The sequence below is a fragment of the Otolemur garnettii genome, unplaced genomic scaffold (genome assembly GCF_000181295.1).
Source record: "Otolemur garnettii isolate 467f Iridium unplaced genomic scaffold, OtoGar3 scaffold00019, whole genome shotgun sequence".
Taxonomy (NCBI): domain Eukaryota; kingdom Metazoa; phylum Chordata; class Mammalia; order Primates; family Galagidae; genus Otolemur; species Otolemur garnettii.
In genome coordinates, this window is record NW_003852414.1 from 22,945,307 (window position 1) to 22,972,458 (window position 27,152).

General features: G+C 41.9%; 1 protein-coding gene across 1 annotated transcript in view; it reads right to left on the minus strand.

Annotated features, from left to right (window-relative positions):
• Positions 1 to 4,209: 4,209 nt before the first annotated feature.
• The window catches only part of TAF3 (TATA-box binding protein associated factor 3), a 152,768-nt gene continuing 129,825 nt past the window's right edge, over positions 4,210 to 27,152 (minus strand). The window contains exons 5-7 of the mRNA XM_023511419.1: positions 9,511 to 9,757; positions 5,574 to 5,680; positions 4,210 to 4,817 (exon numbers count right to left, since the gene is read on the minus strand). Of these exons, the coding sequence (XP_023367187.1) occupies positions 4,703 to 4,817; positions 5,574 to 5,680; positions 9,511 to 9,757 (469 nt within the window). The 3' untranslated portion in view covers positions 4,210 to 4,702. The remainder of the gene's footprint in view (positions 4,818 to 5,573; positions 5,681 to 9,510; positions 9,758 to 27,152) is intronic.

The window sequence follows — 27,152 nt, forward strand, 5'->3', positions numbered from 1 at the left end:
CAGGATGTCTTTATCTTTTTTCCTATGTCTACTCTGTTAATTCCTAAGAAAGTTAATGCAAGTATTTGCTAGGCTTTTAATTATTTTGTTGTAAACATTTAAAAGCATCAAACTCTATTAACAAAAACCAGTTGTGAGGCTGGGCATGCTGTGTCATGCCTGTAATCTCAACACTCTGGGAGGCCAAGGTGTGTGGATCACCTGAGCTCAGGAGTCTGAGACCAGACTTGTGCAAGAGTGAGACTCTGTATCTACTAAAAAATAGAAAAATCAGGGCGGCGCCTGTGACTCGAATGAGTAGAGCACAGCCCCATATGCCGGAGGTGGTGAGTTCAAACCCAGGCCCGGCCAAAAAAATAAATAAATAAATAAAAAGAAAGAAAGAAAAATTAAAAATTAGCTGGGCATTGTGGTGGGCACCTGTAGTCCGAGCTACTCGGGAGGCTGAGGCAAGAGGTTTGCTTGAGTTCAAGAGTTTGAGGTTGCTGTGAGCTATGATGATACCATGGCACTCTACCCAGGGTGATTTTGTCTTAATAAACAAAAAAACCTAGCTGTGGTCTTAGGTGGATACAAATAGAAACATGGAGAAAAAGTATGTAATATGCTTAGAACTTGATGAAATACATTTTAATACATAGTGCATTGCTGGAACAATTGCAAAAACATAGGAGAGACCAAGGGCTGGAGCACCTTAGAAACTAGACTACTGGAAATGAACTTCTGATACATTGTTGCCATTTCCAGGAAATGCGCCTGGCGAATTTGAAATAAAGGAACATGTTTAACACTGTTCTACAAATTCAATTAAAAACAGAGCTATCAGGCCGGGTGTGGCGGCTCACCTCTGTAATTAATCCCAGCACTCTGGGAGGCCTAGATGGGCGGACTGCTTGAGTTCAGGAGTCGGAGTGGAGCCTGAGAAACAGGGAAACCCGTCTCTAAAAATAGCCGGCGTTGTGCTAGGCACCTGTGGTAGGCAAGAGAATCACTTGGGCCCAAGAGTTTGAGGGCAACTAACTGAATGAGACTATGTCTCTCAAAAACAAAAACACAAACCTGAAGCCATCCAAGAAGAAACCAGGAAACTCGTAGTTGTTTTAGTAACTCTTGTAGACTAAATGCTCTATTTAAGAGAAATGAAGACTAAACTGTGGGCTGTCCGTCTACATATCTAATTTCAATGTCATCTCTCCTGGCCTGCCCACATGGATTAATAGTTACTTTATACTTTTTAGGCTACAACTCATGCAAGATTCTCAAAGAAATAGTTTCCTAACAGAATGACTGATGCCATTGTGGAAAGAGACATTATTCGGGGCGTTATCTATTTCATTCTTCAGTCAAGGTAACTCATCTACTTTGAGACTGAGACCTCTAAAGAAAGTTGCTATGATCTAAAGAGATTGGCCATCAAACTATTTGTATTGAAAACTCAGCCAGGGTGTCTTCAGTGAAGTTCATTCTTCACTGGCCTTCTCAGTGGCAAGGTTTCCGTATCTCAGTGTTCATTTTATACTTTAATTTGGTTGGAAGGGCTTTGTTTAATCATCCTATTGAAAAGAGAACAAAGGCGGTGCAGGTGATACAGAGGAGTAATGCACTATATTTTATCTCGGAAAAAAGGGCCGACAGTCGGAATACTCTGATACTCTCTCATTCTCCTCAGGACGTTTGGAACCACAAATCAGTTGGAGGATAAAGATCCTCACTGTACTCAGCTGCAGACACCTTTGGAAAAGAAACACCTTGTCAGCCATAGAAATGACGCCTTGCCAGCCACACCTGGCTCTGGAGGAGGACTATCGCACCAGGAGGGCTTCTCAGTTTTCTCGAGTGAGGGTCTCTCCGTTTCTTCCAGTACAATCAGTAGCCAGGACAAAATGTTTTCCCCTGATGATGACAACTCTTAGGAAGTATTGATGCTACTGAAATGATCGTGCTGAAATAAAAGAGGTCTCGATTTTACTTCCAACTAGAAGGCTTCTCACCCTCTAAAGGGAAATACTTTTCATTTCTTTGCACCTAATTCTCCGTAGTTCCTCAAATTCCTGCTGCCTTTCCTGATTTCCTTCTCTCAAAAGTTGACACCCATATTTTCTTATTGTTTAGGCCTCCTAAAGGTTTTTTCCAGATTAAATCTTCTCCAATTTATTCTTCTCCCCCTTTGCCTGATCTAGGCCTTTTCTTTTCCTATTTTGACTTAAGTAAATTAATCTCTCGTGTCTTGGGAACGTCTGTTGTATTTCTGAGTTGGTTTTTTTTTTTTTTTTGGTTTGTTTTTTTCCTTCAGTGTTACTTTATGGAGAATGGCTGTCCAACTTTCTAACTTTGTAACATAGATGCTTTATTTTCTAATCCACATTTCTTTCTGCAGTTTCTGGATCTTCCTTCAGTTGGTGTCACAGACAGCCACCCAGAGGAGACGGAGACCACCAGTTCATTTCACACAGGCCACTGAACAGTCGCAGGATGGTGACGACTTTTGGTCTCCAGTGACCTGGACTGGATCCAACTCACTGGCCCAGAGGTGAAAGGCTCTGTATTCCATTACTAATCCCTCCAGCTATCCAGCCCCCTGAAAATGATCCTTTGGTTTTATTATTGCAAAGACCATTTATAAAATCATGAACTGGATTTAGGAAAGCAACCATGAAATGGCAAAGGACAACACACTGATTGAAATTCCTTAAATGTAGCATGGCCTGAAGTCTCCCAGACGGTGGGACTGGGGGAGAAGTTTTATACAGGCACCTCCATTCTTATTTCAGCAGCGCGACCTGCTCACTTAAACGTGGCAACTTCAGATCCACTGGCCATGCCTCAAGGGACTAAATCCTAAGTAAAGAAAATGGAAAAGCAAACTATGAAATAGCCAATCATCTTTATTTTGCACTTCCCCCACCCCTCATCCCTCTCCAAAAAGCACTAACGGGGATATCTGTGCATGTGAAAATATCATATAAAGGATTCAGAATGATCTGAAGTCAATAAAACAGAAAGCACACATCTCAACATAGATGCTTTGTCTGTCTGCAGGGACAGGAAAACTGCCATCTCTGGAACAGAAGGGCAATGATATCCTGTACTCCAGCAACTCCGTTTCCACTGATTTGCGATTTAACAGTCATGGCAGAAAACTGCTTTTCTCTAACCACATAATATATTTTAAAATACAACTAATTCATATGCTAGTATCAATTTAGCTGGCATTAAAGGAATCACATTTTCTATTAATATATTTGTATTAGGTTCAAAGCCCATATTTTAGCATTCAAGAGATCCATCACACGGGCCCAAATTGGGGTTATTTCAAAACCAAGTAAAAGTCCATATTTATTCCAAAGTTGCTAAAATATGCTAATAAAGTTAAATTTGATGTTTTTACATTAAAAATAAAATATTTGGTTTACCTCTCAGACATCTATAACATATAATAAATAGTGGGGAGCATAGTAATATAATAAAATTTTGTGATACCCTGAAATTGGATGAGTTTTTCTTAAAAAATTCATTATATACTTCATTTCAGCCTTAAAGCACAATATCAACGAACAGATTTGTAGAAATAAAGCAATATAAACACAAATGCTACAGTATTTTTTTTTTTTTTTTACTTTCGTGGAATCTACATGTCCTTTTAATAAAAGTCAAAGAAATTTACAAAAACAAAATAGGTAACAAACAAAACAATTTCAAATCATAAGCTATAGATTTAAATTGCCTTGTTTTCCTTCCAACTGCTAGGGCCTGTCTCCCCCACAGCCTTTCGGGGAGCTGGACAGGCTCAGCTCAAGGTCAATTACTTTGCACTGTGGCTCTTTCTCTCTCACCTTCTCTGCCTATGTACAGTGTAATTACAGACATGGCTGAAATCACAGTGGATTTCAGAGAAAGCCAGAATTAAACACAATAAAAGTTTTAAAAATAACTACTTCATAAATATTTATTATTTACATTATGGGAAATCTTTTAGTATGAAGAGTTTTTTTATACAAGTTGATGAAATGTACAAGCAGTGAGAAGAGACTCCAGCAGTTTAAAGGGCAAAATTAAAATGCAACAAAGATATAAAATACGTTAGAGTAAACAAAAATAATTTGCACAAAGCAAACAGGACATGATAGAAACCTTTTTCTTAAAAAATATAAGGTATTTCACAAAAGCCTGAACATTTTACATGTTAGTACTAAAAACAGGGGTGGGGAGGGAGGGGAGCTTCAGATACTCTTATCACAAAAATATTTACCAGTACTCCAACTGGAGTTTTCTTTTTTGTTATTATGATTATCTTACTATGGAGGAAAAGGGGCTGAAAACTGTATACAGACTAAGGGTTTTATCCTGAAATCACAGTCAAAGCAGTTCACACATTATCTTCTCATCTAATACCTTCATGGAAAGGCCCTGGAGAGAATAAAAGAAATCAAAGGGAAGGTGCGCGGTCTTTTTATTAATAATACTTGTTGTAACTGGCAATAGAAAAGTGTGGGAGGGGCAGCCTGTGGGCCACACCTCTGCTTGAGTGTTTCTTCAATCGCAGGGCCCCGAGCCGGCACAGGCCGAGGGGCTTCAGAAGGGGACGCAGAGGTGTGGTGCGTTCGGCCTGCGCCTCGTGGGATCCGCATCCACAGGGCCCCGGGCAGCCGAGGGCAGAGTCAGCCCAGTCCCCTGGAGCCCTGGGGAGGAGGCTGCGCCGCCGTCAGTGGGCCCGGTGCTTCCGCTTCTTGTGCTTCTTGTCTTTCTTCTTGTTGGCGCACTTGGGGCAGAACCACTGCATCTCCTCCGGGGGTGCAGCCATTATCCCGACGCAGGGCCTGCACGGTACAACACAAGTCAGACCAACAAGACGCACACGTGTGTTCTTCTCCTGCTTTTGTCTTTAAATAGTTTTTAAAGTCTACGAAAGATTTACCGGAAATCAAACCCAAACGGCTCTAATTTGGGGGCCCGCTGTTGGGCGTGTGGATGACTATTACATGGCGCGTCCCTCACAGGCCCCTGCAGAGATTAATTAGCTCGGGTCCTTTCAGCCTGGAGTAGTGTAATTCTTCTGAGCGACGGCATACTTTTACCTTCTAGAGATCGTATATCATAATTGAACAGATTGCTATCTTTCTGTATCTGACATTTTAAAGATAAAATGAGACTATTATTTGCATAAACTGTGGTTGAGCTTCTTCAGTTTGGGGGAGCTGCCGAGGAGGTTTAACAGCAGACAAGCTGCCTCTCCTCCGCGGTCTGTGATGGCCTAGCCAGGGCCACCTCTTACTGTTTCTGTCCAGTACTTACAGAACCTTGCTGGAAAGGAAGGAGAGGGAAAGCTCTCAGTTGCCTATTTCTTTCGTACAAAGCTAAACAACATATTCAGAAATTCCAAAGACTCTTCTGCAATTAGTAGTTACATCTGTGATCTCATACTATACACTATCCTTAAGACAGCAGTTGAACTGACCTATTGAATGGACCAAGGGCACTGTTCTGTTTTGTGGGATACCCCTTCTTGGGGGGACCGGTGCTGCCGTGATGAAGGGGCAGGCACCTGTGGCTGGCCGGGCAGTCTGGGCACTCACCAGTGGTACCAGTCATCGCAGTCATCACAGCCGATCATTGGACTGCCATCGTCAGGCTTGTTACACCCAGGACAGATCCAGATCTGATTGCCCCATTCATCTCGAATCTGGTGTTTCCATGGGGGAGGGGCACAACCAGAGATGGAATGGGCAGAGAGAAAGAGAGAGACCAGATATGGATTATTACTTTACACTGTAAATCTACTCAACAGAAAAGTGTAACTATGAAAACACAGTGGATTAGCACTTTATTAAAGCTGTGTCAGGATCACCACTGCTCTGGGAATCATGTGAAAAAGAAAATTGCGGCTCGGCGCCTATAGCTCAACCGGCTAAGGCGCCAGCCACGTACACCTAAGGTGGCGGGTTCGAATCCCCAGCCCGGACGCCAAACAACAATGACGGCTGCAACCAAAAAATAGCCGGGCGTTGTGGCGGGCGCCTGTGGTCCCAGCTACTTGGGAGGCGGAGGCAGGAGACTCGCTTGAGCCCAGGAGCTGGAGGTTGCTGTGAGCTGTAATGCCACGGCACTCTGCCCAGGGGGACAGCTTGAGGCTCTGTCTCAAAAAAAAAAAAAAAAAAAAAAAAAAAGAAAATTGCTACTAAGTACTCAATGAAAAGACACTTCTAATGAATATTCTAAACTTCCTTTTGTAAGTTATAAAAAACTATTTTATAATCATCTCTGTGAAGAACATGAACTATAATTTCTTTTATCTAAAAAAATCATACAACCAAATAAATTCTTAATGATTAGGGTCTTTTGCTGCAGTAACAAATACTCTTGAAAGCTACAGAGCTCAACTATATGTCCTTTTCTCAATCACATTCATAGACCTGGAATTAATATATGTAGCCCAGTGTGCGTGCATCGCCTCATTACTGATTAGCCAACCTTCCCCTGAACTAGCTGATAAGATCAAGTACATAAAAGAGTCGTTACTAAGTAACTCTCCATTCCCTTTATGACACTTTAAGTAAAGTACAGTCAACTAAAGGGCAAATGAAGTAAGGGACTCAGGAGGCCAAAGAGCTATATGTTAAACATTGTTTTGCCATAAGTACTGTACACTCTAGAGCAGCGGTTCTCAACCTGTGGGCTGAGACCCATAGGAACTTTAGTAAAGGCTTGCAGCATTAGGAATGTTGAGAACCGCTGCTCTAGAGTCTCTTTAACTGAGTAATTCTCAACAGGGAGCATTGTACCGCGTCCTCAATCTGCCCATTAACAAAACCAATCTGGAAGAAATATTTTCTGATGGGCATTCAACATCAGCAGTAAGTAAAAGGTAACTTTCAAAAAAGTTTCTGCAATAAGATGGCATATAAGATGGCACATGTTTTTTGTTAGGTTTATTTTGCAAGATACACACTCTATTTCTATACTTTTAAATACAACACTGACTAGATGTGCAAAAAAAAGGCTTTCTCTGTGAGTGCTGGGCATGTGGGAGGTGTATATGTACACGTGTATATGCATGTCTCAACTGTCCATGCCAACTGGACTCATCTCTAGGGAGTGAGTTAAATACACATTCTATTGATGGGCTTTAAGGCCTACCTTTTTTTTTTTTAAAATCTCTACAAAACAAAACTGCATTATGAAAATCCCCTAAAGCAATCTACATCTTTGGCCTGCTCTAATTCCAGAAGAAAATGTAACAAAGGGAGAGAACCATCAGTCGCCAAGCCAGGCTGCTGCTGGTTGACCCAAATGAGAATGTCATGACTACATGTCCCCCTAAGAAATCTGTCACAGCATCCTCAATCACTAACACTCTGCAAAGTTCCCTAAGTTCTTTCAAACACTACTTTGTTCAACCATTGTAAAACAACCTACAGGTAGGTTAAGACTGGGAAAAGTGGCTGGGCGCAGTGGCTCATGCCTGTAATCCCAGCACTCTGGGAGGCTAAGGTGGGTGGATCACCTGAGCTCATGGGTTCGAGACCAGCCTAAAGAAGCATGAGACTCCCATCTCTAAAAATAGCCGGGCATTGTGGTGGGCACCTGTAGTCCCAGCTCCTTGGGAGGCTGAGGCAAGACAATCACTTGAGCCCAGGACTGTGAGGTTGCTGTGAGCTATGATGCCATGGCACTCTACCAAGGGCGACAAAGTGAGATTCTGTCTCAAAAAAAAAAAAAAAGGGAAAGTGGAGCTAAAGGAATTTAAGTAACATTTCCAGTATCACATTGTTAGGCAGTGACAAAATCCACTTGTTTGCTCTATAGACAATGGATTGTATTTTACCTAAGTATACGTTTTGTTCCCTGTCCACAAAGTGTCCCTTCTGGAGTCAGAAGTTTTTCATCCACATTGTCTATTCCAATTGGACTTATCTCTAGGGTGTTGCCGTACTTTGCCACGTACAATGTGCAACATTTTTTGCCCAGAATTTCTGAGAGAAAAGTAAGGATGTGCATTACACATACGTGGTACTAATTCTATGTCTATATAATTGTTTTTAATTTTTTTATTTATGGTTATGCATTAAAAGTATTAGCTCTAGAAATATAAAAAATAATACCCTGACCTGCTGTCTTGTACCCTCAATGAATCCCCAACAATTAAAAAAAAAATCCTGGAATACAGTATTCACAGTGGACTTTAAAACATAACTTGCTGTGATACCTGGTGGGTTAACCAGCCAACTTTGGCCTCTTGATGTGTCAGTAATCAAGCCGTTTCAGGCTTCAAGAAAGAATCAAGAACATGTCCATTGCCCTGATTTGTGATTAGATCCTAAGCTAATGGTGTCAAGAAGGAAGTAGTTGTGAAACTTGGAAGTGAGGATAAAATTTACTGGGATGAAGAAAGTAAATTTCTTTCTTGGTCCTTGACTGGACAAATTTGATGATCCCAGCTTTTACATCACATCTTCTATTTTTGTCTTAAATTGCCAATTTAATATTTTATGGTTAATTTTTTATATCTTCATATTCTCTCTGAATTCTTTTTAAACTTCTTTGTACATAAATGCTGCAACAACATATCTGCACAAACACTTCCTTACTAGGTTGAATTCAGAGTTTGAATAAGACCTGATACTATTAAGTACGAGGAAAACACCTAGAAACAGCCCCGGGACAAGGCGGACTCATCCAGCACAGTGGTCTGACAATCTGAAGTCATGCTTGGATACTCAGGAAGCTCTGGGGCTGAAAAGTTCATTCCCATTTAGTCTGTAAGACTTGGCATATTTTGGATCTTAGCCATTGAAATATTATAATTAGTACTGTTACTTAGAAACATCAACTGCCTCATAGGATCTGTGTATGCTACATAAATTATACTCCTTTTAAAAATTTCTTTTTTCTTCTTTTTCTTTTTCCTAGTCATGCTGAGACATGATCTCAGATCACTGCAGCCTCAAACTCCTGTGCTCAAGCGCTCCTCTTGCCTCAGCCTCCTGAGTAGCTGGAACTACAGGCTCCCACCACAATTCCCAGCTATTTTTTAGAGACGAGGTCTCCTTCATGCTCAGGCTGGTCTCGAACTGGTAAATTCAGACAATCTACCCTCCTGGGCCCCCCACAGTGCTGAGACTACAGGTGTCAGCCACCTGGCCTGGCATAATCACTACTCATCTTTATATTTATACACTGATATTGTTGTACATATGCATATAGTTCTATTCCAAAACAATGCAAAGAAAAGCAGTGCTGGGGCGGTGCCTGTGGCTCAAGGAGTAGAGCGCCAGCACCATATACCAGAGGTGGCGGGTTCAGACCTGGCCCTGGCCAAAAACTGCGAAAAGCAGTTTCTGTCATTACTTAATACGTGAACACAGCAGTATAATGGCAAATACGTGAACACAGCAGTATAATGGCATTCAGCCAAAACCCTGCAATGCAGTGAAATGCTTGCTGGTGTAAAGAACTTCTTTGAAACTCGGTAATGACACCAGGACAGGAGGTAGCTGGGCAGGGCTGACCTACCACGTAAGTGCTGACTGTCTCTGTCACCACACTGCGCACAGGGGCCTTGGTGCTACCGGCGACTGTGGGACCCGGAGAGGGCAGCAGTGCAGGGCAGGCGGTGGGTGCGAGGGGTGGCGGTGGGGGTGCGGGGCCCACATGCGTGGGGCCAGGGGCTGGGGCCGCGGCAACTGGGGGCGGCGTCTTGGGCCGGTTCAAAGAGGGGACCGGCTTAGCCTCGGGAGCGGGAACTACTTTGCTGATGACACTGCGGACAGAAGGGAGAAAGTAGTTAGAACAGGACAAACAACCCAAATCCTGTCTTTAAAACATCCCAGAATAATGTTCTTTGAGTAGCAGGATACTTCTTGGATAACTAAGGAACACAAAAGTTCAAGGCCCTTCATTAGTTACCCTCTCAATTTACAAATTTTAAAAATTTTCCCAGATTAATCCTCAATGATCAAGTATTTAGAAATTTTTAGGACCCACACACATGCACTGTTCACAGAAATGTATGTCCCCAACTGTCCCTTCCTGTGGCAGTTCGTACCCCTCCCTCCGCTTAGATTGTTGCGGTGACTTCTGCTGGGATGAAGTATGTGGCAGCCTGGGGGACACCAGAGCCCAGACAGAAGGGCTGCTCCTTCCTCTGCCACCCCAGGTGGAGGCAGCATGCAGCAGGGCCATGGGGACACAGAGGAATAAGGAATAACCATTTGTCCTCTGAGGCCACTGAGGTTCTGGGGTTATCGTAATTACTACAGCTTAACCTAGCCTAAGTTGCTGGATACAGCAGCCTTTAAAACACTTAATATTTATCTTTTTTCTCAATTCCAGTGTTTCTGTGGAATATTCCCATCAGCACCTTCACCAGGGATCACCCGGCTGCCGACCATACCAGCCGATCTCTTTCTCCTACTCTACATAAGGTTCTATGCCTTGTTTTTCTGATCAGCAAAGTAATAATTAACACAGCTGCCTCACAGAGGGATGTCCTGAGAGACTCAATAAAGGGAAACACTCCAGGAGCACCCAGATGTGAAGCGTCAGCACAGGCACTGTCTCTGCCAGGGCTGCTCCTGACGACCCGCGCGTCCTCTCTGCAGCCCGCACGGCTCCTCTTCCTTGGAGTCCTAGTTTAGAAACCACTTGCCCTAAAAAGCATTGACTCTTTGCTGGTCTGATCAAGTTTATAAAACATTAAACTATTTCAAGCAGGGTGCCACTACTGGAGTAAGTAACTTAATTACTACTATCTAACTGTTCTTGACTTGTTTCCTACAAGTATGATTAACTTTCAGAGCCAAAGGCCAAGATGACCTGCCACGGCCTGTTTGTGCACGAGGCCTCTAATTAACAGCAAGCATTTAGTGAGCACTTACTTTGTGCCCAGCCACTCTGAGCACTTGAAGGTCAAGCCTAATATTCCCTTCCAGTTCAATGAAATGTTTCCTTTTAAATTAATATACATATATAGTTCTCATTCACATTTCTTGAGTAGTAAAAGCAAAAACATCAATGTGGGTATACTACGGATGAGACAAACTTTTATCCTTCCTTCTGTGTTCAATAGACTAGACTAGCATTATATAGGCACTAACGTCACCTGTTTTTCCCAACTCTTGAAATTCAAGAGAAAATTCACTGGAATTTGAAAATTATTTTGACTTTAGCTTCTAACGTTACTTTTCTGGTAATAAAAACAATCTTTTTATTATTTCTTCAATTTTGAGTATTATAGAAAAATATGAAACAGAATAACATGATCCCATTTCTTCTTCCTGGCAAGATAAGCTATCATCACTTAATCTCATTTGGTTATGAAAATGACTCCTACTGGCCCTCTCCACTGCCAGTCTTCACTGTCCCAGCTTCTCGATGCTTCTCGACAATGCCGTGTTTCTCTGCATTTCTCTCCCTGAGCTTTACTTTCCCCTCCTGTTTAACTGCACAGAACGTTCTCCTCCAGAGCTCCCTGCTGAAGGAGCATGTCTAACTGAGAAACCATTACTGCCCACCGCTGTGCCCCACAGAGCTTCCTGGCTGCTAACATTACCTCTTGGAGGATTTGATCACAGTCCAAACTGCTATCAACACTGGCGTTATTCATAAAAACACAGAATTTCTTTACCTGTTTTCCTCACTACCAAACAGGGGCATAAATAGAATGGTCACGAGCTGCTTGGCCTGTAATGCTAATGCACAGCTTGACAAGGGAATAAAGAGGCAATCCTCACCATCCAGCCACACGGAGCCTCCAAGGTTAGAGGCGAATGCAATTTGGATGTGTCTGCCCAGGGAGTTTAATGAGCCCCATTATTCAGCTACTGTGTGCGAACACTATGAAACCAGTAATCCAAATTATCAACTGGCTACCGGACTGCACACAAAGTTCAAAAGTCCCCTCACAATGGCTTACTTATTTACTCCTAACAGTGAACAGCCATTTCTAAATGGTAACAAACGGCATCGCAGGTAAAAACTATTGTAATCATGCCTGTGAATTTTACAGCAACTTCTGAACAAGGAAGTTATTCAGTGTTTGGGAGAAAAATCACTTTGATCAAAAAATATGTCTTTTTTTTTTTTTTTAAAGACAGCATCTGACCCTCAGTAGAGTGCTGTAGCATCATAGCTCACAGCAACCTCTCAACTCTTGGGCTCAAGTGATTCTCATGCCTCAGCCTCCCAAGTAGCTGGCACTACAGGCGCCCACCACAACACCCAGCTGTTTTTAGAGACAGGGTCACGCTCTGGCTCATGCTGGTCTTGAACCTGTGAGCTCAGGCCAATCCATCTGCTTTGGCCTCCCAGAATGCTAGGATTACAGGCATGAGCCACTATACTCAGCCTAAAAAAGATGTTCGTTATAAAATGATTCACTTTTCTTCTTCAGATTTCAATTTTTTGTCAATCTCAGAAATACAATCCATTTTTAGAACCAAATTCTCATGTTACATTTTCAACTAACCCTTCCTCACAACAAATAAAAAATGATCACTGAGATTTCACAATGATGTTACCATAAAACCTTGTACTCAGGTCAGTCATGCACACGCACACAAGCTATCTATATACTCTTCTTTTTTACTTATGTTAAAAGACACAGAAATGCTAAGCCCCAATGTGGTAGTTGGCTGCCTGGTGTTCACACACTTGTGTGGAGCTGAATGGCTGACAGGACCCAGTGAAAATAACGGCATGTGGTCTCCAAGGTCAGGTCAGAAAAGATACTGTGCTTCTACTTGCTCCCTCTTGGATCATGTACTCTGGCGTGAGGGGGCTGGAGCTGCCTTAGGAAGAGGCCCCAGGAGCCTTCTGCTCACAGTCACCTGTGTGCGCCCCGAGTGCAGCCCTCGTCCTGGTGAGGCCTCGGGGTGCTGCAGAACAGTGAGACTTGACTGGAGCCAGAACCATCCAAAACTCTGGTCTACAAGAAACTGGTGAGTAATGGATGTTTCTTGCTGTAAGTCGCAAAGTTTTAGGATCACGTGTTATGCAGAAATAGAAAACACACTGGGTATTCAATATACCTAACTTAGATACATAGATAAATATTCAGAATTCGAGAGGAATTCTATTTTAGAGTACCAGTACTTAAGGTGCCAAATTGTAACAGTCGCTTTCCATATTTCAGATTTGATCAAAAGGAACAAATACCCAAAGATAATTATGAAAATCTTTAAATTAATTCTTTAAATTAATCATTATTCTTTATTCTTCTTGATCCTCACAGCTCAAGTTATAGCATTCACATAATTATAACACAAGTATAAACGGCTTTAATTCCTCAGCTCGTGGTGTGCCTCTGGAATATTTACACCATCTCAGAGAATGGTTATTTTATTTTTTCATAGCCCAAGTACGTATCAAGTAGCAAACATGTTATCTTTTAATGCAGGCCTGACCTATCTGCAAAGGGAAACAAGCTGTATGAAGTAATTAGAGGCAAGTACAGCCATTACAGAATCTTTATTTCCAAGGGAGATGCTCAAATGATTATGAAATATTTCTATGGTCAAATGTTCGAAATCTGTAAAACATTCTAAAAGGGCATTCATGCTCAGATAAGCAATAAATAACATACACGTCCTCACACTTGCAAAAACATACAGCAGAAGGATAATAACAATGAAGAAGAAACCACAAATGGTAACCAATGGGGTAAGAAGTGTAACAGAAAGAAGTGATGAAGGCCAGATTTCTGTGAACATTTTGTTACATAGTGTCAACTTTGGAAGGGGCAAATAGTCTATATCTTCCGAAAATTAAATTTTAGAAACATTACCTATGAATCAAAAATGAATGAAAACGAATGAACCTTAACGTATATTATACTGATTATATCTCCATGCAGAAAAAAAATCTTTAATGTCATTCAATAGTCTCAGTAGGAGTGAAATAATGCTATTAGTACTTTCACATCATTTCACAGATGCTGGTAGAGTAACCAAGTAATTATCACAATGCTCTTAAGACTCAAGATTTGTAATGCAAAAGATACAGAGATAAATTTAATGAGGTAATAGTAATGTTAAATCTGATTGGAAAGTATCAGTATACGGTCATAGTTTTTTTCTTTTCTTTTTGAACCTATTTCCAAGTTCTGTCCCTTGTAAAGGCCTAGATATAATGACATCCTTGTAGCAATGAGCAACTCTAGTGCCAGACTATGAATCCTAGGAACCACTCACCAGCCATTCCCTAGAGGAGTGGCTAATTCCAGGCCCGTGAAAATAGGCAAGAACATACAGGAAACATACGGGATAAAGATGGAATGTTTTATACCAGAAAGTAAGAAAGCCGTATCAAACACAAGTGGGTTGTGACAGCCCAGCACATGACATGAAGTATCCCCACTGGTCAATATGAACACAAAGACCAATAAAGGAAAGAGAGAGACAGAGAGGAGGACAAGGAAAGAGGGGGAGTGGGGAGAGGAAGGGAGGGAGAGAGAGACAGAGACACAGAGAGAGAGGCGTTTCCAAAACCCAGCGATCACCACTGCAGGTAACTATGACACAGGTATCAACTCCATCAATGCCTTTCTCTCACTGAAGACTGGCAAGTTAAAAAAACAAAAAAACTAACTTGTCCTACCTCTCCTAGATGAACTATATTTCAGAGTAACACAGAATCATATATATGTACTCATTAATAAAGAAAAGTTGACTTTTACTAGAAAATTTCAGCTAATAAATAGGAAAGGAATGAACTAAAAACCCACCATTCCCCAGTAAACTATCACTAAGAGGGTGACAGTCAGGGAGGAAGCGCCTACTGACGTGATGGACTAAGTATAGAGCAGCAAAATATCCTTGGGAAAAAGTTGAACTTGAACCTAATGAAGTCTTTAGAGCTGAATGCCCTCACAGGGACAGAACACCAATTTAAATGATGCTACAAGGAAGTAAATAGAAAAATCCAGTTCTACTGGACAGATGGTCTCATTTCTTCAACAAGTCCATTACACGGCACAGAGGAGGTGGCCGTGGGCGTGCGGGCAGAGTTGGCAGCTCTAGAAAGGTACCCAGCAAGTATCAGTCTGCTTTAGATCCTGATTCAACAAACAAAGTGCTACAGATATTTGGGACAAAGGAAGAAATCTGAATATAGACTAAGAATTATACAACAACAAAGGAAATGTTCATAGATTTTATGTGTGACAACGGCACTGTGATTATGTAAGAAAGTTACCATATTTTTCAAGCTCTATACTGAAGAATATGGAGGTTAAATAATACTGGGTTTTGATTTGCTTGGAAATGCTTTAGGAGACAAAAAGAAGAAAAGGATTAAGTGAGTATGGCAAAATTTTGATAACTGTTAAATCTATCAAGGGGCTGGGTATGTGCAAGTGTATTTCTTCATTCTTTTTTCTTTTTTTTTTTTTGAGACAGAGCCTCAAGCTGTCGCCCTGGGTAGAATGCCGTGGCATCATGGCTCACAGCAACTTCCAACTCCTGGGCTCAAGTGAGTCCCTGCCTCCACCTCCCAAGTAGCTGGGACCACAGGTGCCTGCTACAACGCCTGGCTGTTTTTTGGTTGCAGCCGTCATAGTTGTTTGGCGGGCCCGGGCTGGATTTGAACCCGCCAACTTGGGTGTATGTGGCTGGCACCTTAGCCACTTGAGCCACAGGTGCCGAGTGTCTTCATTCTTTTAGGTTTGAAAACATTAGGGAAAACTTTAAAAATGTTACATCCAGAATGATTTAGAATCATAAAACATAAGAAATCTAGGGCACATATGTCCTATGTCAACAGAATACTATGGAAATTTCTTATGGAAAAATGTACATTCATTATTTGGCTTGATTCATCTTTGCTTTTGTTCTTCTTCTTCACATTTCTCCATTTCCAAATTTTACTAATCCATTAGGACTCTGCTCAAATTCCACTTTTCCCAAACCTTCCTAACCCTTCCTAGCTGGGGTATCACAGCGAGCTTCTGTATAACTTCAGATGTGTCTCCCTCTTCCAGCCCTTATCTAACACTTCCTACCTTCCATTGTGATATTTATTTACGCTTACGTTCCTGAGAATCAACATTTAATTCCAATTTGCTGTTTTCAAGTCTGTTTCCTCTGACAAAGTTACATTAGGTACATAACCAAAATTAATATTTGTTAAATGCAGATCAATTTTTTTTTTTTTTTTGCAGTTTTTGGCCAGGGCCAGCCCCTGCCACCTCTGGCATATGAGGCCAGCGCCCTACTCCTTTGAGCCACAGGCACCGCCCCACAGATCAATTTTTTTAAAAAATGAAAACCCTAAAAGTGCTATCTGAGGTTTCTTCTTAACAATCAAATCCTCTGGAGTCAGAACTTCTAAAAGACTTTGTGATTGGCTCGGCGCCTGCAGCTCAGTGGCCAGGGTGGTAGCCACACACACTGGAGCTGGTGGGTTTGAACCCAGCCTGGGCCCGTCAAACAACAAGGACAACTACAGCAACAAAATAGCCGGGCATTGTGGTGGGTGCCTACAGTCCCAGCTACTTGGGAAGTTGAGGCAAAAGAATCGCTTAAGCCCAAGAGTCTGAGGTTGCTGTGAGCTGTGACACTACCACATTCTACGGTGGGCCACAGCTTGAGACTGTCTCAAAAATAAATAAATAAATAAAAGACTTTGTGATTTCAGAAAGACTTCTGCTTCCGACAACAAACAAGAGGATGTTTTTGGTAAGAAAAAGCAAAGCCAAATGAAATTGAACATTCAACGTGGGTGAAACTTTACTCGTAGTCTCCCTGAGCCTAAAGTCTACAGAGGAGAATAAGTAATTATTAATACTTAGCAAGAGATGATTTTACATGAAAATATGTTGAAGCTGCGAGTTAACCATAAAAGATTTACTTTTTTTTTTAAAGGATCAAATAACATCCCAAGTTATTTGAAAACATTAAAAGCAATAAGCTGATATTCAGTGAACTTGAAAAATGAACAAGATTGTGATTAAGATTTGTATCTCACTGGAATGTTATAAAATTCAGTTATTATTGAAGTCACGCTTGGAAAATCCAACATTACCACTCTAAAATATATTAAAATTTGAAAATAGCTGCTGGGCCTTTCTCCCAATCAGCATGCTTTACATGAATTCTTACCTTCCTTTGTAAATAGCATAGAAAAATATAAATAAGATATATATAGAGAGGGCACATAGATAGATAGGTCAAGCAGGCGATACATGTATATACATATGTCTGCCTAGGCTGCGGAAGTTACTCTGTGTGTGTGTGTGTGGATACTCCTGACCCTTGCGGTGTCCTTTTAGATTGTGTGCTTGGTGTCACATCTTGAATAACCAAAAAAATGGTCTTTCAAAATGAGCCAGAGGATTTTAACAATTTATTTGGGGAAAAAATGCAATAGGTAAGTTGGAAAATGTAAGTTAAAATAAATTGTGTGTTCCATATTCTAAGGAAATAAACTAGTTACAATAAACATTAATAAAATACTTAATGGGCAATCATTTTGTTTGGTTTAGGATCGGAAGAACTTTTATGAACACGTAGATTTATTTTTAAAAAGTAGAGGAAAAAAGATCTCCAAGGGAGCTTGAAGCAAAAAAAATACACACATACACATATATTTTATACACCTGCACATGTAAGAAAGTTTCTAAGATTTTTTCTGAAGCAAGAGAAGACTTCTGAAATGATTCCACTGACTTCAGATTCACACTAAGGTTAAAAGAAAGAGATGAAAGATAAGATAAGGTCATTGCAGGTCCTAACCAGGTAAGAGGCTGAAGGGAGAACTGAGCTGTGGGTTGGGCAGCTGTTCCAGGTTCTGGGCTCTCTCTCCTCTGAGTGTTTCCTATACAGGCATCCTCTGCAGAGAAGGGACACGTGGGGGAAGCAGGGCAGTCAGCCACACTTTCCCCTTTGTAAGGACAGCTGTGGAACAGAGCTTACCACGGGAAGTTCTTCCTCCTCTACCCCTAGGCCTCCCATCAGTAAGGCAGCCCTGCAGGGGCCTGACAGGTGATGTCTAAGCTGTTTTAATTTAGCTGTTTACTACAGCGAGCAGACAAGCAGAACAGCCAAACACCAGAGAATCAGAAAATGCATTTCTTATTCAGGAGCTATTTTTCTTCTTTATAATAACAATACTTTAAAGCACATGTACTGATTTGAAGATATATACAGATATACAGAAAAACAGTTCATGTTAGGAAGGCCAGAAAAAAGGCCAGTAAAACTGACCCTTCCATGTACTTTGAACGTGGCCTCAGTATAAGGCAGATACAAATTTGCTTGTATTTCTTACAAGCCAAATAAACAAAACTATAGAAACAATAAAAAAGTAGCCAGATATTCGGCTTTACTCACTTGGCATTGAATGTGAAAAAACAGAATGTGGTCATTTACACTGACAGTTGTGACTGACTCATTCTGTTCCTCTTAATTCAGAGCAAAGGAGCCTGACTGCATTAACTCTCCGTGTCCCTCAGCAGAACTCACATGTCCATATACACGTCCATTAGTACTTCCCAGCTGGGGCAGAACACGCATTAGAGAGAGGTTCAAAAGCAGGTTAATGCCTAACATGGGCCAGAAGTGCTCCAACAGTTAATCTAAAACATACAGTTAATTTTAACTGAGTCTTTTGGAAAACATAATTCTAGAGGAAATTTTTATTTTTTTTTTTTGAGACAGAGTCTCACTCTCTCACCTGGCTAGAGTGCTGTGGTGTCAGCCTAGCTCACAGCAACCTCAAACTCCTGGGCTCAAGTGATTCGCCTGCCTCAGTCTCCTGAGTACTTGGGACTACAGGTGCCTACCACCATGCCCAGCTAATTTTTCAGTTTTTAGTAGATGAGGTCTTGCTTTAGTTGGGCTGGTCTCCAAGTCCTGAGCTCAAGTCCTCCTTCCACCTGGCCTCCCAGAGTGTTGAGATTACAGGTGTAAGCCACCATGCCTGGCCCTAAGGGTAATTTTAAAGGTTTTTTTCTTTGTTGTTTTTCAGACAGAATTTCAATTTGTCACCCTCTGTAGAGTGCTATGGTACCTTAGCTCACTGCAACCTCAAACTCTTGGGTTCACGTGATCCTCTTGCCTTAGCCTCTCAAGTAGCTGGGAGTACAGGTACCTACCGCAATTCCTGGCTATTTTTTAGAGACAGGGTCTTGTTCTTGCTCAGGCTGGTCTTGATCTCCTGAGCTCAAGCAATCTACCCACCTTGGCTTCCCAGAGTGCTGGGATTATAGGCGTGAGCCATCATACCCAGCAAAGGTCTTTTAATTATAAGAAACTTCAGAAGAATGTTATACTTAAGATGCAGCACATGTTTATAAAAATAAAATGAAGTATATTATATCACAGACATTACTTTTCAAACTTTGGATCACAGACAGTACCATTCATTATCTCATTTTTATCTAATTAATATTATCTGCATCTGGACTCAAATGGTTTTGTACCAAATGGTGAGATATTGTTAAAAGAAATTTTGGAGCCTAGAGTGGTGGCTCACAACTGTAATTCCAGTACTCTGGGAGGCCAAGGCAGGAAGATCTCTTGAGGGTAGGAGTTTGAGACCTAGCTGGGCAATAAAGCCAGACTCCTGTCTCTATAAAAAAATTAAAAAAAAAAAAAGAAAAAGAAAAGAGCTGGGTGCAGTGGTTTAAGTCTTTAGTCCCAGAGTGATGAGGATATTGTTTATTTGTTACAGCAAAATCTGGAACAACTCAGAATTAATTTTGTCCAAAAATTAGGGATTGAAATATATAATAGCGAAATAAGATACCATGTCATAGAGACATGTGAAAGGTGTTCATTATCTAGTTCTTATTTATTTATTGTTTTGTTTTTTGAGATAGGGTCTTCCTCTGATGCCAAGGCTAGTGTGCAGTGGCATGATCATAGCTCACTGCAACCTCAAACACCGGGGTTCAAGTTCCTGCCTCGGTCTCCAAAGTAGCTAGAACTACAGGTGTGCACCAACATGCTTTGCTATTTTTTTTTTTTTTAAGTTCTTTTGTAAAGACAGGGTCTTGGCTCAGCACCTGTGGCTCAAGTGGCTAAGGTGCCAGCCACATACACCTAAGGTGGCGGGTTTGAATCCAGCCGGGGCCCACCAAACAACAATGACAGCTGCAACCAGAAAATAGCTGGGTGTTGTGGTGGGTGCCTGTAGTCCCAGCTACCTGGGAGGCTGAGGCAGGAGACTCCCTTCCCAGGAATTGAAGGTTGCTGTGAGCTGTGATGCCACGGCACTCTACCCAGGGTGACAGCTTGAGGCTGTCTCAAAAAAAAAAAAAAAAGACAGGGTCTTGCTATGCTGTCCAAGCTTATCTTGAACTCCTGGCCTCAAGCGATCTCACTAGCTCTGCTTCCTGAAATGCTGGGATTATAGGCATGATCTATCACACCTGGCTTTGTTATCGTTCATTAAGGAATCAGTAAGGACAAACCTTGGAATAGTATATGTAAGATAATCCTAATTTTTAAAATAAAAATTGCTGATATATACGCTAAATAGTTAGTAGTGGTTATTTGGGGAAAGGGTGGGGTTTGGGAGGAACCTTTGGTTTCTAGGTTACACAGTTTTAAACACTTTATCTTCTTTTTTAAGAAAGAAAGTATTGACAGTGTATTATATTTATAATCAGAAAAGAGTTTAAAAACAAGGCCAAATGCGTCATAGTTTATTGCCCCTGTTCAAAGTGTTTTTTAAAACCCCCTTTGCTTTTATACCTGATTGCATCCAAAGGACATAAAGGAATAAAGATAACATCTCAACCAAAGCATTTACGTGTGCATCTACTGCTAAAGGCAGAAAAACGCGCACTGCACATATACGAAGGCCCAGTATCGGGGTTCTGAGTTGCTTTGTTTTCCAGATGTCCTTGTATAATTTTTAATTAAACTTCTAGCCAAGTATGTCCCCCTCCCCCCTGGTTTCCGAGCCAACAGTTCCTTTGCTTGGAGTGAATTATGGATTCTTGTGAGCAAGGTATGGAAATCTCTCTCTTACCTGGAATTCTCCTTGGACCTAGACAGGAAACACCCTAACTTAAAAGACGTTGAATAGAAGTTACAAGATGCTCAAAGTTCAAGTGAAGACCCAAGGAGACTTCCTAGCATAAGGCCTTTCTCTTTCCTCCCTTCTGCTCAGTTTTGGAAACTGAGCCTGGCACTAAGGAGACATTCAGATCTTAGTTTTCAGGATGTCCAGTCTGGTATTACGAAATAAATAAATTAGTTGAATAGTCTTTGCCTTCATGCAAAGAAGCCTAAAAAGACTTTAAGTCTCTGATCTCATTGTCAATATACAAGAAACATAACGAGAAGAACTAGCTGGAAATGTGTGGAAATGCTACGTGTGAGGGGCCACTGTCCACCTGGTAGAATTTTCTAGTAGGCTCCTGCACTGGGCAAAGTAATCTGAATCATGGGGGAGGAATCTGAGCCAGAGGTAAAGATTTGGGAATCCTCACTGCATAACTAAACATAGAGTAAATGAGGAAATTCAGGAAGAAAGAACAGGTCCAAAGGCAAGGAAAAGAAAAAGGAGTCCCTGAAGGAAAACAGAACGGCAAGAGGGAGAGGGCAGAGACTTGGAAAGCGCAGTACCAGGAAAATCCAAGGGACAGAAAGTTACTGAGAGGCGGGGAAACCCAGTGCCCAAAACAGAAGAAAGAGCTCAAGGATGCGCTGTGGATCCCAGAGTCCGGGAGCATTTGCTGACCTTAACAAGAAGGTTCAGAAAAGTTTCTAGGGTAGAAACCAGAATGTAGTGGGTTTAGAAGTGAAAAACTGGAAGAAAGTGACCCCACGAAAAAGTTCTGAGAAACTGGAATGACATAGAGGCAGCTGGTTATACGGCCTTTTTCTCGTGTAGAGGGAAAGCTTGATGAAGATGGGAAACAAAGGCTGAAGGAAAAAGACGAGGAAAAGGAAGAAGAGGAAGAAGAAAGGAGAAGAGACGGGGAGACAGGCAGGACTGAGGGGGGCTGGCCTGGGAATGAGGAGAAGCATGGAAGGCAAGCTGTGAGGAAGCATGTAGGTTTGGAACCCCAAAGAGCAAATCCAAACAGCAAGGGGTAACAGAGCTAGTCCCACGTGTTGAGATTTTGGCTACCATGCTAGAAAAGGATCACACTATTGGGCGGCTGAGGCAGGGGACTGAGGTCAGGAGCTTGAGACAAGAATGAGCAACATAGTAAGATCCTATCTCTACAAAAAATGAAAAAAATAAAAATTAGCTGGCATGGTGGCGTGAAGTCCACAGTCCCAACACTACACACTTCCAATGGCATATGGTGGGAGGATTACACCACTGCCCTGGCGACAGAGCAAGACCTCATCTATAAGAATTAAAAATAATTGCAAATATTCTAAGTCACAGAAGTCCTGCAGTGACAAGAACATTCACTTTATAAGCTACAAAGGTGGGAGTAGGAATAGAGAAGAAAGGTTACACCAAGCATCTGAAACCTTTCTCTAAGTATCTCAATACACTATAGGCCCCTAAAATGAAGGAAATAACAGAATGCAAGGAATCAAAACTTCTATGCTGCCGGCAATACGAGCACCCAGGTGTCTTCATCTTTGTTAAAGGTGCCCAGGTACACAGTCTTTGTTAAAATGCCAAAAGTGTGAGTAGTTTGATCTTTAGGGGAAATTGTAGTCAGTATCCAAAAGGCTCCCATGATACAGCTGAATTACCTCTGCCTGTCACAGGTTAGAGAACATTTAAATTCTGGAAGTTCACATCAGCTTTTTCTTGATAACAAATCTTAAGTACCTTCCTATATTCACACAATTAGTGATCCAGGACCTTGATAACACTGCAGAGAGAAACTTTCCAACTATCATTCAAATCATATCTAAAAAGGTGGTCATAAATATTTTAAAACCTAAGTGAACTAATAAGACCTAAGCCCATTAAGGATAAGATCTTTTACAACAAATTAAATAAAACAATTTATTGAAGTCTGGACTCAAGATAAGCTAGATTTACTAGCTGACCTTTTATTCATTTAAAGAACAAAATTAGCTCTAATTGCATTAGAATGGAACCCAGTAAATTTTCCTGAGTCTTCTAATGCGGCATCCATGTGAGAACTGCTGTAATTGTTTACAAGCAAGATGGAAATGCTTTGATTATAATCTCCCCCCTTGTTTTACTGTGTAGTAAAAGCATTCCCTAAAACCGAAAGCCAGTTTTCTGACGGCATACTATTTTTTCTCTTAAACATGTCGTGTGTTTGGTGTTAAAGAGCAAACTGCAGGTGCTAGGGAAAAAAATTAGAGACACCATCATCCTTCTAGGCCAGTAAAGATGAGAGGGCAATATAAAGAGGTCCCTAACTCCTCATCTGGAAAAAGCAGGGCAGGGCTGAGATCGGAACAAGAGGGCCAGCTCCCTGCTTCCTTTTGCAGGCCACTTGGAATCACAACTGGGATGCGTCGGCTTGCTGACTCTGAGTGCCGGAAGGTGGCGGGGACGGAGCAGACAGCCTGTAACCCTTGTCACAGTGGTCTGGCTGCTAAGAAATTTCATTTGTCATGTTAGCATCTGTCACTGGCATTAAAAATAGGTCATTTACAAATTTAAAATGTCATGTATGGATTTTAAACATAGTCAATCTTAAGGTTCTTTTTTTTGGAGGGGGGTCACTGTTCTTGTTAGTTGCTAACATAGGAAAAATACCTATGAAATGTTTTGGTTTCAGTAACAACTTCATCAGGGCAAAACAAAACTATCAATACTTTTTTAAAAAATCAGAAGCAGTTTTATTGGAAGGAAAACAAATAAAAACAGAAGAGCAAAAGGCCTTGCGAGTCTGACAGGGATCTCTGAACTCTTACTTCTACAGGACCATTCTGAAAACCAGCAGCCTCTCTGCCCTGCGTCCTCAGCATGCCTTCATAAAAGTTCAAAATCTGACTGCATTTCTCTAACTAAAGTAAATGGATTAGTCCTCCCTGCCCTGGCAACCCCCACCACAGGGGAGCAGTCAGTCCTCATGGGGGAGTGGCAGTGGCTGGGGCAGGTGAGGGAAAGAAGCACAATCCCTGGAGCGAGGCGGACCCTCTGCCCCCACAGAGGCCAGGTGCAGAATGGGAAAGTGAGCCCAGCAGATGCCCCCCAAGTATCCAGGAAACCCCTTCAGTTTTCTTTTCTAACCGGGTTTGACGGAGTCTGCTACTTGTGACCCAGAGTCTTGATTAACACAATGCCCCAAAGGATATAGGAGCGTTTCAACTCGAGGTGAGGAGGCCCCTGGACATGCCCTCTGGCTGAGCTGTGCTTTGAGGCCTTCCCTTGGCTTAGGGACTGGAGCAGATGACAATCAGCCAATGAAAACTGCCTTTGCATCAGCTGTAAAAACTATGATGGAGGTTACTGTCCTTGTCATCTGGTTCCATAAGGATATCAATTTTCAAATTTAGTGCCTTGAAAAACTTTGCCACTTTTGAGCCACTGAGAAGTCCCTTTCCTTCCAACAGAGTTTCGCTTCTTCCCTTCCAGCTGCGACCCGACAACCCCGTCTGCTGCACAAGCCCTTGCCCCTTTTCCTCTCTTTGGCCTTAGCTTCTCATTTCCATTTCCTACTTTACTGTAAGTTCTCCCTTTAAGCTACGCCAAATTTGTTTAGACTGGAAAAGAGATATATGAATAAAAAACATTTCAAGTACAGACAGAAAAATGCAGATAAAAAGTGAGATAAAAACCATTTGTTGTTGCAGCTCTAAAGAAATTTTCACCCAAACATAACTATGCAAGTTCTACCCTATTAAATGTTTTTTTGGCTAAATCTGCTACATTTTAAAATATAAAATGCATATTTTCCTTAAAAATATTTTAAACATTGGGCAGTGCCTGTGGTTCAAGGAGTAGGGTGCCGGCCCCATATACCAGGAGATGGTGGGTTCAAGCCTGGCCCTGGCCAAAATTGCAAAGGAAAAAAAATATTTTAAATGTTCATTTTTATAATTGCCCACGATTATTCTTTATATATACTGTCTAAAAGTGTTAATTAGAAAAGTTTAGATCATCGAAAGGCAACAAATATCTATAAATATTACATGTTTTTGAGATTAACAAGCAAAGTTTTAGGTCTTGTTTTCATACTATACAGAAATAATTTAGAAATAGTAAGTATTAAAAAGCCCCCTTCCAGGCATAAGCTAACCCCTGTGAATTGCAATGAAAGTAAGTGACATGAATAGAAAGTGTCACATTTTTAGCACCTCTGGTAGGAGAGGGCTGAGGAAGGAAAAAAGTACTGCACTGTAAGAAATCAATCCAAGAAATCAAAATGTCAGCAGAAAGGACACTCTAATTGCCAGCAGTAGAGTGGTCCCCAAAAGTATCTCAACATAATTAGTATATTTTGAAAAAGTGGTTGAATTTGCCCAACCAGAATTTGTACTGTGAGTTCTTAAAGTGTATTTAGAATTATCATGGATAACAATACTATTCTCTGAAAGGAATCGTAAATGGTATCAGTATCACCTGATCAAATGTATAATTAGGCATTAATTTTAAAAAGTGGCCAAACATCAGGAGATGTCCGGAGGGGCCCAAGCAAGCACCCCTCCTCTGGTGAGCTGGCAGATGAAGGCAGGGAGGCCCCCTCCTCTGGTGAGCTGGCGGATGAAGGCAGGGAGGCCCTGAGGAGGAGCGGCCCTCGCTTTCCCAGGGCACAGCCCAGCTGCCTGCAGCGCTGGTCGGAGGCTCGGGCTGTGGGAAAGGCGGAGAAGCAGACGGGCAGGTCGGAGTTTCCTCTCCAGCCCTTGAGAAATGTTGGGGGAAGAATGTTTATTCCTCCAGCCCAGCATCACTCACCCCAAAATTTTCATGCAATTTTATATTACATCACCAATATTTAAAATTCTTTTTCTCCAGGAGGCTTCTTTAACTGAATTTAAACTCAGAAAAGCTAAAGGTCCTATTCTGCTATGTCTTTCTTGACAATTCCAGGCCCTGTCCCTAAGATACATCCATCACATTACTTGGCTCTATTTATTTCACAGAAATGAGAGAATGAATGTCCTAAGTTAGCCAACTCTTCCTGCATTTGCTCAAAATGAACAAACTCAGCAAATAATAAGATCAGAGGACAGATAACATGGTGACCCCCCACGGCAGATGTCACATGTGTCGTGCCCTCGGCCCAAGTCCAGGTGAGACCTCACGGCTTGGATTGACAGAGGGCTGCACATGGGCAAGCTGAAACCACCTGCTACCCGGTGTCAAGGCAGGACTTGACGGCTAGGTGGACCAGGCAGGTCGGCAGTTAACTTCAATGTGCGATTCCCTGTTCATACTTACTGGTGCTGAGACTGTAATTTCAGGGTTGGGATCTTGGTTTCATTTTCAATGCAGACACAAGGAACTCTGACTACCCATTACTATCAGTGGAAGGTACTGACGTACCATGGACCCCTTTCAAATACAGTTTCCAGGAATGTCAAATCAAAGGAAAAACAGTTACCTCTGTCTTGCTTCAAGGAACAATAATAGAGAACAAAGGAAACAATCCAACCTCAAAGTACTTTTCTGGATCAAGGGCAGAAGGCATAACTGCTTTACTTAAGACTTGGAAACTAAAAATCATCTTAAAGATCTTCCAGCAAGAGGGTATAATTTGAACCCTGTAAAGCCTTTTCTTTTCCCCATAATTTCAAAAGACTGCTTTCTGCCTTTGCCTGTCCTTCAGCAATAACCCCCCCCCCCCACCTTTGGACTATTTCAGACTCCCCTGTTCTGGTCCCAGTCAGCTTACTAATTTCACTTCAAAAGATTATTATTATGCTACACGCGCCCCCCCCCCCCCACAGGAGACCTGAGCGGCCAGAGGCCTGTTCACCTGGACCTCTTGCTCTGTTTCCACGGCCACAGAATAGGATGTACGCCTTTACACTGCTACCACCATGGTGCTCAAGTTCACCTGGACCTCTCGCTCTGTTCCGTTTCCACGGCCACAGAATAAGACGTGCGCCCTTACACTGCGACCACCATGGTGCTCGAGTTCACCTGGACCTCTCCCTCTGTTCCGTTTCCACGGCCACAGAATAAGACGTGTGCCCTTACACTGCGACCACCACAGTGCTCAAGTTCACCTGGACCTCTCCCTCTGTTCCGTTTCCACGGCCACAGAATAAGATGTGCGCCCTTACACTGCGACCATCACGGTGCTCAAG